General features: G+C 39.2%; 1 protein-coding gene across 4 annotated transcripts in view; it reads right to left on the bottom strand.

The window, feature by feature from the left end:
- Nucleotides 1-12,331, bottom strand: part of BLVRA (biliverdin reductase A) — a 162,991-nt gene that overhangs the window by 111,732 nt on the left and 38,928 nt on the right. For 2 of the 4 annotated variants that reach the window (XM_045827548.1, XM_045827549.1), the window contains exons 2-3: nucleotides 9,668-9,700; nucleotides 7,779-7,821 (exon numbers count right to left, since the gene is read on the bottom strand). Coding sequence is in view for 2 of the 4 variants with exons in the window: in XM_045827547.1 (XP_045683503.1) it covers nucleotides 9,668-9,697 (30 nt within the window). In the remaining 2 variants the exon portion in view is untranslated. The remainder of the gene's footprint in view (nucleotides 1-7,778; nucleotides 7,822-9,667; nucleotides 9,701-12,331) is intronic. The other 2 variants (XM_045827547.1, XM_045827546.1) reach the window with 1 other exon arrangement.

Raw genomic sequence — 12,331 nt, 5'->3', positions numbered from 1 at the left:
GTTTCCTTCCTGTCACTGTTGGCTCCCTGCATATTTTCCTTTATTTCACTTTCCATAACCTTCACTTTTTCTTCTATTTTACCACCATACTCAACCATTTTTCTGAGTATCCTGATTACCAATGTTTTGAAGTCTGCATCTGATAGTTTGGCTATATCTTCATTGCTAATTGTATTTTTCCTGGAGCTTTGATATGTTCTTTCCCTTGGGCCATTATTTTTTGTCCAGGCACGCCTGTTATGTGGTAAAGAGCAGAGTCTAAAGTATTCACCAGCATGAGGCAACCCACCTTGCTGCATTGCAACTCTGTATGTGGCGGAGGGGTCTGAGAGGGAATAATGCTGCTTGCTCAGCTCTCAGCATACTTTCAGTAACGTCCTCCACTACCCACAAGCAAATTGGGCCCTTCTGGTTCTGATTCCCAGGTGGGTGGTTTTGTGTACATGTTCCAGGGCCCTGTGGGTCTCTGTAACAAACTCTCTGGTGAGACTGGGAGTTTCTCCTGATGCTTCAACTCCCACAGATTTTTTCAGTCAGAGGTTTTGAGGATTTATTTCCTTACATTGGAACCCAGGTTTGCATGGCCTGTTTCACTGTCCAGTTGTTCCTCCCAGTTTATCATGCAAATGTGGGACTGCCCACTCCACTAGCCACCATCTTGCCCCATCCACCACCGCCTTGCCCACCCTGGTCCTCCAGCTGCCCCCTTGCGGTAGATCCTCTCCACCCCTGCTGTCCGTCTCTGCCCCTCCTACCAATCTGAATGAATGTTTCTTCTTTAACTCCTTGGTTATTAGACTTCCATACGGTTCAATTTTCTGGGAGTTCTGGTTGTTTTTTGTTTTTAAATTTGTTGTTGTCGTCCTTCTTTTCGTTGTGCGAGAAGGCAAACTGTATCTATCTATGCCTCCATCTTAGCCAGAAGTATCCTTCATTCTTTTAATGTAGTGTGTCACATTTACTGATTTGCAGATACTGTACCAACCTTCCCTCACTGAAATAAATCCTACTTCATCATAGCATATGACCTCTTCAATGTATTGCTGGATTCAGTTTACTAATATTTTGTTGAGCAATTTAGTGTCTATGTTCATAAGGGATATTGGCCTATAATTTGCTTTCTTTGTAGTGTCTTTATTTGGTTTTGAAATTGGGATAATGCTGGCCTCATGAAATGAGTGAGGATTCTTCTCTTCTTTTGAAATTTTTGTAATAGTTTGACAGACTGGTGTTAGTTCTTTTTTGAATGTTTGGTAAAACTCACCTGTGAAGCCATCTGGTTCAAGACTTTTGTTTGTGGAAATTTTTGATTACTGCTTTAATTTCACTAGTTGTAATCTGTCTACTCAGATTCTCTGATTCTACCCAATTCTATTTTAGAAGACCGTGTTTTTTATTTATTTTTTTTTTTTGAAGAACGTATGCATTGCTCCTGGATTCTCCAATTTGTTGTAAAGTAGTTTTATAGTATTTTCTTACAATGCTTCATATTTCTTTGGTGTCAGTTCTTACTTCTCTTTCATTTCTGATTTTATTTGGGTGTTCTTCTCCCTCTCTCTCCCTCTCCCTCGCTCTCCCCCTACCTTCTCCCTCTCAATTCTGCACTCTGATATTTATTACATCGCTCCTTCTACTCACTTTTGGCTTGTTTGTTGTTCTTTTTTCCAGTTCCTTTAAGTGTAAAGTAGATTGTTTATTTGAGATTTTTCTGGTATCTTTTTTTGTAATATTTGAAAGCTGATTTTATTGTTGGCATGCCACATATTCTTTTATGAAGAAACAATATAATTATTCAGAAAACAGTACTTTTTTCCAAAGTACTTTGGGGCTTTTTATGTACTGGGCACACTTTATATACACATTTTGATTCTCTGATACAATGAACCAGGTCTTATAGAATATTTTAGAATATATTATTCAAATGAATCCTAGCCCTTGCTTTAACCTCAATATTATTATTTCTCAAGTTTATCTACAGAGGGGTCAATGAAATTAAGATGTGCTTAAATATCTTTTTCTTTTTAGATGGGCACAATTCATATACAGTCTCCCACCCCACAATGATTACAGTGAAGGTCTGAGTAGTTGGCTAGAAAAATTTTTTCAACTCACTTAATTAATCTTATTGTATACACTGAGATTATCTTTTGTGTAATATTGCCAATATGTCATTTCACTAACTAGAGATTTTTCTGGTTTCTTGAAATATTATAAATCTCCCTTTTACTGTTGTTGTATTCTCATTTTCATTTATTTCAAGGTATCCTTTGATTTATTCTCTAATCTCACTGATAACCCATACAATGTTATTTCCCCTTTGTGGGATTTTCAGTGTTTTTTCTTGGGATTGATTTCTAGTTTCATACTACTATGGTCAGAGAAAATGTTTGATATGATTTTAATTTTCTTAAACAAACTGAAACTTGTTTTGTGTCCTAATATGTGGTCTACCGTAGAAATTGTCCCACATGCACTTGAAACTACTGTACATTCTCCTATTTTGGAAGAAAACGCTCTGAAGTTATCGATTAAATCCATCTGATCTCATGAGTACTTTAAGGGCACCTTTTTCTTTAAGATCTGTCCACTGATACCAATAGGGTGTTAAAATCCCCTACTATGATTGTATTGCTGACTTCTCTTCCTTTCTGTCCATCAAGATTTGCTTTACTAATTTAGGTGCTCATATATTGGATGCATAAATGTTTACAAGGGCTGTATTTTCTTGTTGGATTGCTCCCTTTACCATTATGTAGTATCCTTGTTGGTTTCCTACTATAGCCTTTGTTTCAAGTTTATTTTGTCAGATATAAGTAACTCTATCCCAGCTATTTTTTTCATTTCCATTTGAAGAAATATCTTTTTCCATCCCTTTACTTTTAGTTTGTGTGTACCTTTCATTCTCAGCTGGGTCTGTTATAGACAGCATATGAATGGGCCTTTCCTTTTTATCCATTCAGCAAACCTATTTCTATTTATTGTAGCATTTAAGTCATTTACACTTAAAGTGATTATTGATATGTGCACATTTACTGCCATTTTACTCCTTTTAACTATATTCCTCGTTTTTTTTTTTTTTTCCTACCATTTCTTAAAGCAGGCCCTTTAACATTTCTTGTAGTAATGGTTTGGTGGTAATAAACTCCTTTAACCTTTTCTTTTCTGGGAAGCTCTTTATTTCTTCTTCAGGTAGAAATAATTGCCTTCCTGGGTAAAGTAGTCTTAGTTGTAGGTCCTTGCTTTACATCATGTTGAATATTTCATGCTAATCTCTTCTGGTCTGAAATGATTCTGTTAAGAAATCAGCTGACAGTACTGTGGGAGCTCCCTTGGTTACTGTTTTCTCTTGTGGCTTGTAAGATTCTGTCTTTGTCTTTAACTTTTACCATTCTAATTATTATGTGTCTTGGTGCATGCTTCTTTGGATTCATCCTGTTTGGGCCACTCTGTGCTTCCTAAACATGTGTACCTCTTTCCTTCACCAAGTTAGGAAAGTTTTCAGTCATTACTTCTTCAAAAAAGTTGTTGATCACTTGCATAATGTATCTCTTCTCCTTCTGGTGTCTATCTGATGCTGATGTTATTACACTGCATGTTGTCCCAAAGGTTTTCTGGTGATAAATTCCCTCAGCTTCTGTATGTCTGGAAAAGTGTTTATTCTTTCTTTATAGCCACCAGATAACTTTGCTGAATAAATTTTTTCTAATATTTTATTTATTATTTAGAGAGGAAGGGAGTAAAGGAGGGAGAGAAACAACGATGTGCAAGACATACATCGATTGGCTGCCTCTCCTATGCCCCCAACTGGGGAACTGGCTGGCAACCCAGGCATCTGCCCTGATTGGGAATCAAACCAGCGACCTTTCAGTTTGCAGGTTGGCACTCTATCCACTGAGCCTCACCAGCCATTGCACTTTGCTAAGTATATTATTCTTGGCTGGTTATTTCTCTCTCTTCACAGTTTGAATATTTGTTTCAATTCTCTTCTGGCTTGTAGAGTTTCTTCAAAGAAGCCCAATGATAGCATAATGGGCTTTCCTTTATAGGTTACTTTCTTTTCTTCCCTAGCCAATTTGAGAATTCTTTTTGTGTAATTTACCTGTGGCAGTTTTAAGACATTATGCCCTGGAAAACATCTGTTTGGACTGAGGTAACTATGTGTTCTGTTTGCTTCTTGGATATGAGGATCTAGCTCTTTCCATTGGTTTACAAAGTTCTCATCCACTATTTGTTTGAATAGGCTCTTCATTCCCTATTTCTTCTCTTCTTTTTTCCGATATGCCTATTATTTTTATATTCCTCCTTCTGACTGAGCCAGAGAGTTCTTATAGAGTTCTTTCATTTTCTTTTTTTATGCTCGAGTCTCTCTCGTCTTCCCTCTACATCATTTCTAAACCTTTATCTGCAATATCACTAATCCTTTCCTTCATCTCGTCAGCTCTACTTCACTCTTGATCTGTTTTATTAAGTTCTTCATTTCCAGAATTTCTGTTTGGTTCTTTTTTTAAAGTTTCAATCTCCTTGGTAAAGTACTCATTTTGTTCATTGATTTGTTTTCTGAGCACATTATATTGCCTGTGTATTTTCTTGCATCTCATGGAGTATTTTCAGGTTCTTAAATTCTCTGTCATTTATATCACATATTTCCATGTTAAGTATTTTTTCTGGTGATTTTTCATCTTACTTCTTAACTGCCTCACTATCTTGGTTATTCATGGTATTTGATGGCTTCTTTCTTTCTCTTACTTTCCAGTTGGTTTTTAGTTTGCAATAAGTCACAAATTTTTTAGCTCTGTGAAATCCCATAGCTGTCCCCTTTAACCAGACACCTCTGTCAGTGTGTGTGTCAGTGTAGCCATGATGTGTGGGAGTGGGTTCAGCTGGGGAAACCAGCCCACTTCTTTGTTGTTTTTTCCCTCCCGTTAATGGTGACCTGAAACGTTCAGGGGTGTACCCTGTACCCTGACCCCAGAACCAGTCTCAGAGTACACCCTATGATCTTGGATAAAGGTGATTCTATAGTACCAGTTCTTGGATTTGCAAATAATGTGCTCCACAACCCAACACCAAGGATGAAGTGAGGTGACTTCTGAGGGGCTACAAGGTAGGAGGGTTCTTTGTCTTTGTTTCTCTGGCTGGAATGCCAGCTGCCCAACAACCATAGCCTCTCCTCTGTGCCTTCTCCTAGTCCAGGTCTCTGAGCTCAGCCATAACTCACACTGTGTGCTCCTGCAGTAATGCCCACCAAATCTCTTTGCTCCTCCAAGCTGAAAAGAGAACCAGCCACAACTGGTTTCCTTCCCCTCTCTGGGCTTAGCCCTGTCATGAGCTCCCTCAGCCCTATCTATGGTTCGTCTCAGCCCTTTTCCATTCTCACCTTCTCTGGTTTGTTCCCACTTGCAAACCTTTAGATGTTTCAATGCCAGGATCTCTCAGCCATGTTTGTGTGTTGAGCAGGGTTAGTTACAGCTACTGAAATTGTTCAAGGAGGAAAAATCTAGAGCAGGGGTGTCAAACTCATTTTCACTAGGGGCCACATCAGCCTCATTGTTGCCTTCAAAGGACCGAATGTAATTTCAACTCCTTAACAGTTAAGGAGTAGTTATTTTTACAGTCCTAAAATTACATTGAGCCTTTTGAAAGCAACTGCAAGGCTGATGTGGCGGGCCCCGATGAAAATGAGTTTGACACCCTGACCTAGAGGATCTCTCATATCACCGTTCCTCTTGGACCTTCTATAAATTCACTCCTTTCTTGTCTTCCGTCACCTCATAGTGAGGTTTTCTTTTCACATGTCACTATTTTCCTTCTCCATCCTGTCCCTATTTCCCAAAGCTCCATCCATGTCCCTCTGCTGTTTGATCTTCCCAGGGTGGGGGAGGTTGGGGGGGAATCCCTTATTATTGAGGTTTCCATTACCACATTTATGCTAAAGACTCCAACAAGCTCCAGTTCCAAAAAGAAATGCGAACTTAAAATTTTACCTGGCCATCTTACACTGACCTGGGTGGCCACCTGAGTGGTTGTTCTCTGAACTTCTAGGCAAAGGCTAGGTGCTGCACAAACTCTACCAGTGATCCAGGTTGAAATGTTTAAAATTCTGGAAGTCATTCATGCATTTAACAAACATCTCCTGATATAAATGCCAGGTTGTGGCTAGTGATCCTACTCCACTGTTCCCCTCTCAAGTTGTCCTTGAAAATTTCATAATTCCTTCCTCTAGCTTTCACTGACTCACTCAAGCTCTGAGTTGCATTATAGGATCACTAAACAGCTTCTGAATTATCCTAACATTTAGTCAACTATTACTTAGTGAAAACAAACTATGTGTGAGGCACTGTGCTAGATGAGGCACTGTGCTAGATGCCATGGGGATATTAAAATGAACAAGGCACAAAGAGAGCTATACTCAAAGTTAGGGAATGGAGGGTAATGAAAAAAAAAAAAGGATACAAGGTTAATAGGCATTCATAACAGGGAGGTGTTACTCCCAGCAAGAAAGCTCTAAGAAATGTTTCATACAGTAGAATGACATTTTAAGGATGAACAGGATTAGCTGAATATAAACAACAAAAAGACATTCATCAAGTCGGAAACATCAGAACTTGATTCCACATTCTGCCCCTAACATCCTGCGACTTAGAACAATTTACTTAAACATCATTTTCCTCATTTGTGAAATAGAGGTAGTTACAGCATCTTTATAACAGGCATTTTGTCAGGATTAAATGAATACACATCATGGGGCACTGGTCAGTAGATTAACCATGTTATAGCATAAAAACACAGTGCTAAATAGAAAAATTAAAGAGAATAACATATAAACTGTAACAGAATACAATTATTTAAATTAAAGAATTATCATACAGTGGTTGCCAAGGGTTAGGGATCAGAAAGGCTGTGACAACAAAGGGGCAACAGAAGGGAATGTTTTGGAGGATCTGAATTCTGTTATACTGATAGGAATACAAAAAATCATGCATGTATTTTAACTCACAGAACTATAAACCATAGAAAGTCAGTTTTACTGTATGTGAATATAAAAAGTATATGTATAAAAACAATAATATATTTTCATGAATATATGCAAACAAAAAGGTAAACATTTACTACATGAGAACAGCTGGCTTTGGGAGCTGATAATGAGAAAGGAATAAGAAAATAGGTATAAGAGAACTGGCTTGCACAGATTTAGAAATACGATGTGTCCCAAATTGGAGACTTTGTGTGTATTCCTTTGCACTCAAAAACAGAAAGAGATTGACATAGAGGATGGTAAGACAAATAAAGTAAGTACAGAATTAGGGAAGTAAAAGTAAAAAGAATTAGGGAAGTAATGAGTAAGCAGAAAGTAAAGTAAGAAACAGATGTATTTGAAAGATATGGTCTCATTGGTTCAGTAAGTTTCATGGGTATAAATACCATGTCTATCTATATCTATAGATCTAGATATTTATAGATATAGATAGATAGTAGATACATGATATAGAAAGAGAGATTTTACCATTACATCCACAAAGCCAAATCTGCAGTATGGCATAGTATGTTGTTACTTAAATTCTGGTGATTGACTGAATCAAAGAAATAACAAGATTTACACCATGGAGTGTGAGAAAGAAGTGTGTGTGGGGGGGGTGTGGCATTTGGCTTTTAGGTCAGGTAAATAGAGGGCAGTGGTGCCCTTCCCTGAGATGGCCCAATGAGAACAAACATATTTGGGGCACATGTAAAACAGCAAGTCCAACTTAGATTATAATGAGTTGGGGGGCCTGTGAAACCTTTAAGTGAACATGAGCAATCCAGGCTTCTAGATGTATAGATCTAGAGATGAAGAGAGAAAAAAAAAACCTGGTTAAACAGATTCATTTGGGATACCCTAAACATACAACTGACAAATAAAAGCTATAGGATCAGCTGAGTTCCCAAAGACAGTGGGCAGGGTAAGAAGCACCCTAGGAAACAAATATTTAAGAAGCAGAGAAAAGAGGAAACAAAGAAAGTCTGAGAAGTCACTAGAGGGACAAGTAGAAACCCTGCTGTCATGGACACTTTCAGAAGCTTAATAGTGTGAAATGCTTCAAGGAAAAGGTTTCCACTAAATTTAACAATATGGATGGATGCCACTGGTGACCCTCAACTGAGAAGTTCTAGTGGAACAATGAGAACCAAGTCAGACTGCAATGGGATTAAATATAAAAAGGAAGTGAGTGGGTGGTAACAGGCATGCACACACACAAATATGAGTGTTTAAGGCAGAAGAGAAGAGAGAATATTTAAATGGAGGCCCAAGGTCTGGGAATGTTTTTGAAAGATACAGAGGAAAAAGCCATCAATAAAGAAAAGGTCAAAATTATAGGACAGAAAGGGTAACTAATGACTGATGAAACTGTTACTGAGCCAGGTTGTATAAGCTTAATACTAATGCAAAGTTTATACTCTTCCTTCCGAAATTCTAAGACATGAACATTTGTTCAGAAGCACTAGAAAGTAGTTAACAGAAGTACGCTCCTGGAGGGATGAGGTAGTAGGAGGGCTTACTTTTGAATGTTTACCATGTTTTTCAGTTTTTAAGTTCTACTAGGTATGTGTATTTATATTATTATAAAACTAAATTTAAAAATATATACACATTTAAGATGAATTTTATTAGGGGCCAAAGCCAGACTGCAGCAAGTTAAGAATGACTTGAGGAGAGGAGAAAATGGAGAAATTAGCTGCAGACATCTCTTTCAAGGAGCTACCTCTGCAGAGGGTGAGAAAAATAGGATTACAAGGCCTGAGAAGATGCCATGTGTTGTTTTCTGGGGGGAAAAAAAACTATTGAAATACTAATGAGAAAGAGCTAGCAGAAATGAGGTAAACAATGCAGCTGGTAAAGGGGGTAATTAGGGAGTCAGTGCAAGGTCTGAATAGGCAGCAGAGTATGCAACTCAGAGCATAAAGAGGGGTACACTTTCACCAGAAATGTCTTGGAGTGAATCTAATGTATCAATTCCCCCTGTCCATCTTTCCTTCTTTTTCCTATATCCAGACCCGCGATAGAGGGGTAAGCTGAGGCAGGATGGGCCTGATTAGTGTAAGTCAATTGGCAAAATACTAGTTCCTCTGAAACAGTAATTGGTCCAGGAATGGGAATGTGACCTAATGCTAGCCAGTAAGACCTAAGAAGGCATTTAGTGGGTCTGCAAGAAAAGAGGCTGACACTCTTATGAAAGAGGTGAAGGAAGCCATCTCTTTCTCCTAGACATCCCATTGGATCAAGGAACAGGTACAGTGGAAGTGAGACCACCAAGAAGATGATATAGAGAAAGGTTCTATGAAGCAGAAGCAAGTGTCCCCAGAACAACAAAAAGCAGGGTTCTGGGCCCAGTGCCTTCCATATGCCACTGTCCGTGCCATCCCCAGCCCATGAGCGTTATTTCAGGTTTAATTGTGGTAGATAAATCATTATCTAAGTGAAGAAGGAAAGACACAGATAAGGTTAGAGGCCTAATTCTTCCCATATCACCCAGAGCCAGGTACATGTTGGCAGGTTAAAGGGGAAATGTTTTCAAGTTTGTGCTCATGTTTCTGAAAGCTCTGTAGGGAGAGAAGATGCTCTGTGAAAAAGAAATGCGGAACTTTGCAAGAAAAGCATTCCTTAAACTGGCATTTTTAAAGAACTCACCTCTGCACTCATCTTGATCTCTTCTTTCATTGGCTGTGAAGACAAAAAGCAGAGAGGTTCAGGACCCTGGTGGCACCTGTCCCAAACTCCATACAGGTACTCCCTTTGCACCCACTCTTCCCCCACCCCAGTATTTCCTGTCCTACTGACCACTTTGAGCCCTCCAGCAAGGTACCCAGGCCAGTGTCTGATTCTGAGGCTGGTGGTGGCTGACTACCCTGGGATATCATGCCAGTGACATTTCTCTAAAAAACATTTCGAATCCCCAAGGTCCATCTCTTACACTGAAAGACCAGCTGTGAATGTTATGCCTCTGTGTACTTGAAAGAATGACCCACTTCCCAAAACTGGTGCTCAGAGAGACTAGCTCTGTATAAACAGTTCTTTAATGGGGACAGGTAAGGCAGTAAGAATTACATATTTTTTCTTTTTCCCTCCTAGCTGAGTTTCCAGGGGACTTAAATTTATTGTGTTCCAGGTATCACTGTTCAACAGGTTATTCTGAACCCTTAGCATTAAGGAGGAGAAAGAAAGGAGCAAAGAGGAAAGCAGGAATGAGGAAAGAAAAAGGAAAGATAAGGGGAAACAGGAGAAATAATAAACTAGTACAGAATTACAGTGGTTCCCAACTTCAATGTACTCCTGAAACTGCTTGTTGAAAATGGGTATTCCTGGGATCTACCCCCAGAAATTCTGATTCAGAAAGTTTATTGGGGAGGGGAGGCTAAGAAACTGCATTTCCAACAGGCATCCAAGGGGTCATGTAAAGATGGTCAGAGAGCGCACTTGAAAAAAACACTAGAACTTAAAGTAGAACAGTGGCCCTTAAGAATTCTTTCTCCTTCATTTTTCAGAATTGTTAGAATTGTCACTTTATTTTAACTAAGACCTGGACAGGCAATAGCAGGGTGAGTGGGTAACCAGAGGTGAAAAAGAAATTACTACAGATGTCTCTTCAGCTCTTCATCTGTGGGAGATATCCAAAATAACAAAGAAAATGGCTGCTCAGACCTTACAGGAAAGGAGAGAGGGCCTTCCATGGCATCTGGGAAGGGAAGGCTGTGGTAGCCTTTGTCCTTGGACCCAGTTCTGCATTTCATCCATTCTCTTTCAAAATACAGGAAGGGTTAAGCACAGTGATGATTAACATGAATAATAGTGGTGAAATAACACTCACTTAAGAAAATCCTTCAGTCTTGGCCATGCTAAAAACACCTGGGGTGATCATCTGGGCTGTGTGTTAAAAATAATGTTTTCTCCCTGGCTGGCGTAGCTTAGTGAATTGAGCACAGGCTGCGAACCAAAGCATCACAGGTTCGATTCCCAGTCAGGGCACATGCCTGTGTTGAAGGCCACGGCCCCCACCAACTGCACATTGATGTTTCTCTCTCGCTCGCTCTCTCTCTCTCTCTCTTTCTTTCTCTCTCTCTTCCCTCTCTAAAAATAAATAAATGAAAATCTTTAAAAAAAATAATGTTTTCAGTAATTCCCTTCCCATTTCTCCTTCCTACTTGAGAGTGGGTCAAAGCCTGGTCAGCACACAGACTCTTTCCTTTTGTAATCTAGAACTGTTTAATGTTTCCTAGAAATCTCAAAGAGGGAACTTTCTAGAACACAAACCCTAAAAAGCAGAGTGACAAAGTGGATAAGCTTTCTTCTCAGGTCTCTGGGAGTCAGTAGGGGTGTGATGTTTTACTTCTTTTTTTTATTGTTGACACTATTATAGTTGTCCCACATTTCCTCCACCCTTTGCCCACCTCCACCCAGCCCCTGCCTCCCTTCCCTTGGCCTTCACCACCCTATTGTCTGTGTCCATGGGCTATGCATGTATGTTATTTGGCTAATCTCTTCACCTTCTTTTACCTAACCCCACCCTCCTCTCTGAGATCTGTCAGTCTGTTCCACATATCCACGACTCTTGTTCTATTTTGTTCATCACTTTATTTTGTTCTTAGATCCCACATATGAGATCATATGGTATTTGTCTTTCCCTGACTGGCTTATTCGCTTGGCATACTAATCCTCAAGTCCATCCTCGTTGTGGCAAAGGGTAAGGGTTCTTCCTTTTTATAGCTGTTAAGTATCCCTTGGAGCTTAGAAATGAGTAGGCAAATCAGATAACAAAATGCACAAATGTGAGGATGGTGATTAACAGTGGTTGGCCTACTTGTATCGGCTACTTCATACACATTAACCCTGATCCTTGAAACCCTGGCAAAAAAAATTAATATTAATTTCATTTCACAGATGAGGTACCTGAAGTTCAACGTGGGTAAAAGCACTTGGCCTTACAATCAAGGCATTGTAACACTAAACTGTAATTTTCCACACTTTCTAGTTCTAGAAACAAACCCTGGTCTGCCACAGAGACCTTTAAAGATCCTGTCTTACTGTCACCCAAAGAGCTTTTGCAATAAATGAGAGCCCTGGTGTGTTTGGCCCTGCTTCAGTGAAAAACTAGCTAAATAACCACAACCAAACAGATTCCTCATTTGTAGACTGAGCAGCTGGAACTTTAACTCAAAGTTCTGTTTCAGCTCTAAGGTGTTCTCTGATTCCCAGAATAGGAAATTCAGGTGAATGTTAAAACAGGTAAAACAATGCTCAACCTTAGAAACAATCGCTAAATGTGAATTAAGATTTCATCAAGATGTTTGATCAGAC

The sequence above is a fragment of the Phyllostomus hastatus genome, unplaced genomic scaffold, assembly GCF_019186645.2.
Source record: "Phyllostomus hastatus isolate PE091 unplaced genomic scaffold, TTU_PhHast_1.1 phas_scaffold_78, whole genome shotgun sequence".
In the NCBI taxonomy this organism is placed as follows: Eukaryota; Metazoa; Chordata; class Mammalia; order Chiroptera; family Phyllostomidae; genus Phyllostomus; species Phyllostomus hastatus.
This window is presented reverse-complemented; position numbering and strand designations above follow the sequence as displayed.